General features: G+C 30.9%; 1 protein-coding gene across 1 annotated transcript; it reads right to left on the bottom strand.

Annotated features, from left to right (window-relative positions):
* Positions 1-1,569: 1,569 nt before the first annotated feature.
* On the bottom strand, positions 1,570-3,091 carry LOC109339593 (serine carboxypeptidase-like 21). Its single transcript, XM_019577055.1, has 5 exons — positions 3,018-3,091; positions 2,812-2,933; positions 2,546-2,659; positions 1,868-1,913; positions 1,570-1,781 (listed from the first exon to the last, which is right to left on the bottom strand). Exons 2-5 carry the CDS (start codon positions 2,865-2,867, stop codon positions 1,698-1,700), a joined length of 300 nt encoding a protein of 99 aa, XP_019432600.1. The 5' UTR covers positions 2,868-2,933; positions 3,018-3,091; the 3' UTR covers positions 1,570-1,697.
* Between the last annotated feature and the right edge of the window lie 1,138 nt (positions 3,092-4,229).

Genomic DNA, 4,229 nt, shown 5'->3' on the forward strand with positions numbered 1-4,229 from the left:
AAGCTGAATTTCACAATGATTTTCACCTAAGAGGGCTCGCGTAGGGCATGGCTTCTAGTACTATTAGATGCACTTGGTGTGACTTCTGTGCTGGGCCTAAGTTGTTTTTGTCTGGAAACTTGATTTTTTTGCAATAGATCCTCTAGTTTTAGTATGCACAAACATTCTAAGGGTAAAATCCGACAATTCATATTATTTGTTAAATTTAAGATTAATTTGTTGATAATTGAACTAATCTATGGGATAAAGTGCCATAAAAATGGTAGTTCAAATATGATATTATGACACTTAACATGTTGACGTCCTCCACTATGACCAACTTTTCTTCCATCTATTTGTGTTAACCACAACAACCATGGATAAGCAAATAGAGATTGCAACAACTCATTTTACAAGAGACAATTGACCACAATTGTGCATCTGAATATGAATATGGAAAATAGAGTGCTACGTGCGTGACAACGAGTTTATCTTCGTATAGATTCAGACTTCTGGGTTATGGCCAAAGATTGAGTGATGATGCTTGAAGAACGTGTAAGCATGAACATCTATCTTTTTGTGTGTGCCGGGGTTGTCAAGCATGAGGTAGAAGATGATAAACAATATTAGACAATTGCTATTGATTGAAAAGATTATTTGTTGGACATTTGAAACATAAAGACTTATTTAAAAATAACTTAAGAATTAGATATTAACCTAAGAATTACTTAAGAACCGAAATAGGGATTTTGCATTTCTATTCAAAGTATGTGATTGGTGGGTTTGTGCCTATAATGATGAAGCATTTATAGATAAGGATAAAATATATCTTGTTAATTTATTTTCTCCTGTCACTAAGAGTATGATTAAATAGAATATGTGTCATACTAGATGTAATTTGTGGTTATTTTGTAGAAATATTTTTATAGAAAATGATTAAATAGAACATGTATCATGATTTTAATGGCCAAAGAATTAAACTTATCTTCTTATATGATGAGATATTTTATTCTCTTGATTGATAAATTATAATGTATTAACATAGTTAGCAATTTGAAAATTTAACATGCATAATAAATCATTGAATAATATACGGATTTCAAAATATGATTTGTAATTTTTTTCATTTGCTGTTACTTTGGGATTAAATATTGAATCTCTCAAAACAATAATATGTATTTTGGAGAATAAATCATTAGGATAATATGAGGATTTCAAAATAAATATTGTGATTAATTACATGATTCATGTGGTCATTCAGTTCTCAGAATAATCATTTAGTCCTTCTGTTTTGTGTTTTAAGGCTTTGTTGTTTAATAAATAAGTAAGTAATTGTGGCTGCAACTTGATATAAGTGTAAGGTATTTTTAGTGTGAAGAAGTGGATGAAGTGATAATCTGATACGCCTAACACTTAAGGTTTTGAGTTAACATGTGTTATTAATTTCAATTATATATTTTTTTCACTTAGTTCAAAGTATTTTGGGGAGAGTTCACTTGAGAGTGGAGATTAACCTCAACTATTAATTAGAGAAAACATGGAAATAGATTAACCCTCAAGGGTTGATAAGTTGATAAGGAGCTAAATAGATAGAATACAAATAACATCTCTTCATATAATTTTCAATATTAGTTGAGATGTTGTCATAATATATGCTATTTATTTTATGAGAACATCCAAAGCAGTATCACTCCTCCTTTTGTCTCTATATTTGCATCTTATAGAGTTATTTCATTCAGAAAATGTTGATAAAAATACAAAGATTCTTTGGGTTTATATTCTGGAACAGTGTGCCCAGCTCCCTGTAACAATATAATCAAGTAAATAGTGTGAGGACCATAACAATTAAATATAGTTTTGTAAATGTAAAATAATTTTATGTACAAACCTTTATTGTTAGAAAAGTAAGATTTTTGTCATATCCTATTGTGAACCTGCAACCAATAAAGAAAACTACTTTAGCCTCTAGTCAATATATATTAGTCTTTCTCCAATGTAATATTTGATTTCTCAGACTTTATTTTAATAACAGGTTGTGGCTCTTTCACACCTAGTGCAAGTTAAAGCAATGTGATGCAATCATACATGTTTAATAGGACCATCAACAACCAACAACAATTGGTGAGGAAATATGAATTTAATGATGTTATAATGTTCTATCAAAAATTATGTTTATTGACAAAATAGTTATCTCTGAAATTTTCTCAATCATTTTAACTAAGTTTTTCTTGACATCTCTTTTCATCTAAAAGTCGAACTAAACTTCAATTGATATATTCTTCTTGGGGTTTCTACTTATCTTCTCCACACATGTCCAAAATTCCTAGCATAATACTATCATTTTTTCTATCTTATCTAATATGTTCACTCACCTAGCATAACATTCTTATCTCTATTACATTAACTTTATTTTTTTTTTTTTGTTCATTTGATAATATAACTTTCAGTCTCATTATAGGACTAACACCAGAAAATTAATTCCTGGCAATGTCATTTCAATTTGTGATTAAAGTATATGAAAATTCATTAACAATATGGCATAAGGATGAAAGAATAGTAGAAGTACCCTGCAACTTGATCATCAACAAACCAAGGCCTCCATTCATCAACAATATTGTATCCCATTGCTCTTGTCCATGCTTGAGACCCAGTATATGGAACACACATATCATGGTCTCCACTGCAAAAAATATGAAGCTTTAGGTAAATATGTCTTCTTAAAACACAACCAAATAGAAGGTAACATAAATTATGAAGTTCTAATGGCATCAAATCATTAATTGCATTCAACTAGCATTAATGTAATGAAACATTATTAATTTTGAAATTCACCTGAATATAAGTGCTCGATATCCTTTGGAAGTTAGATTTCTATGGTACTTGATCATGCTCCCAGCATCATGATTGTATAAAAGATTGTTTGTGCATAACACCCATTCACTTACCACACTTTTCTGTTTCATCCCAAAGACTATAACTTAATACTTTTGCTTAAAAACATCAACAAAAAACTTAATAAAGAAGTAAAAAAAACTTACATCTACTGTGTGAATTGCTTTCCTAACAGCTTCATTGTTCAGCCATGCGGTTGCAACCTGATCATCCTAGATATAACAATATATGTAATAAGAATGGTAGGAATTATTTCATGTATAAAGCATAATTTCATGATAGGAAATACATTGGAATGGATTCAAAACATCAAAAGGATAGACCAAATATATAAATATTATGTATACATAAAAATGGTGGTCTAGTGCATGAGGCTCTCAACTAGTGAAGTCTGTAAATGGTCATTTCCCTAATAAATAAAGAGACTATGTCTAGAATTTGAACATGTGACTTTATGGTGACTAATTTTACAAGAACAAATTGAGGAACGAGGAGCCAACATGCTTGGTCCTCCTTAGATATTTCCGTACTAATTAGTTACAACTAGATCACCACATTGATTATCAAGAACTATTTCAAATATATATGGTTTTAATTACAAAATGATATTTTAATATTTTCAACTTTATTTCATTTAGGGGTTAAATTTTTGTCACTATCTTGATCAGAATCGCCATTTCTTGATTGTTTTCATCATATTAGAGAAAAAGGAAGAAGGTGATGCACATTGGGTTGGCCTAACGACGGTACACTAGCACGCTCATGCTTTAAACCTAGCTCGGTGACAAGGGTTAATATTACACGGCCATGACTCTAGCCTAGCTCAATCACATTAGTCAGAATTACACGGTCAACCCATTGTTACCCATATAAATTTTTTAGTCGTGTTCTAAGGTATATTACAGGAAGCCCATGGCAAGGTGTCTTCTACTCTTCCACATCTCCTCTTTAATTGAAAGCATTCAGTGTTTCAAATTGGGCGGCTTGTATTGACTCCACAAAATCCATTACTAGATGCTATGTTTTCCTTGAGAATTCCTTAGTTTTATGGAAGTCAAAGAAGCAAACCATAGTGACTCGTTCATCATCTGAAGTTGAGTATTATTGAATATTGGCTAAAAGAAAAAGATAATGAAAAAACTTTCTTGAGTCAAACAAAAAAAAAGTGGCTAAAGATCATCTTGAAGAAAGAGAGAATTTCTAGCCAAGTAAAAAGAAGTGACTATGGTGAAACCAACAATTAATGCTCTTTTCCCTTTGACCACATAATCTTCAAGAGCTTTGGCTATAAATAGGAGTGTCCCATGTCATTGTAAGACACACCAAATACTTAGCTTAGTGCATATTCTCTCTTCTTG

Source organism: Lupinus angustifolius, unplaced genomic scaffold (genome assembly GCF_001865875.1).
Source record: "Lupinus angustifolius cultivar Tanjil unplaced genomic scaffold, LupAngTanjil_v1.0 Scaffold_82_15, whole genome shotgun sequence".
Taxonomy (NCBI): Eukaryota; Viridiplantae; Streptophyta; class Magnoliopsida; order Fabales; family Fabaceae; genus Lupinus; species Lupinus angustifolius.

Coding starts and splice junctions, on each gene's coding strand:
- LOC109339593 (XM_019577055.1), bottom strand. CDS start 2,867: ATGATCAAGTACCATAGAAATCTAACTTCCAAAGGATATCGAGCACTT. Junction 2,660..2,811: donor TATCGAGCACTTATATTCAG/GTGAATTTCAAA, acceptor TATTTTTTGCAG/TGGAGACCATGATATGTGTG. Junction 1,914..2,545: donor GTTGATGATCAAGTTGCAGG/GTACTTCTACTA, acceptor TATTGGTTGCAG/GTTCACAATAGGATATGACA.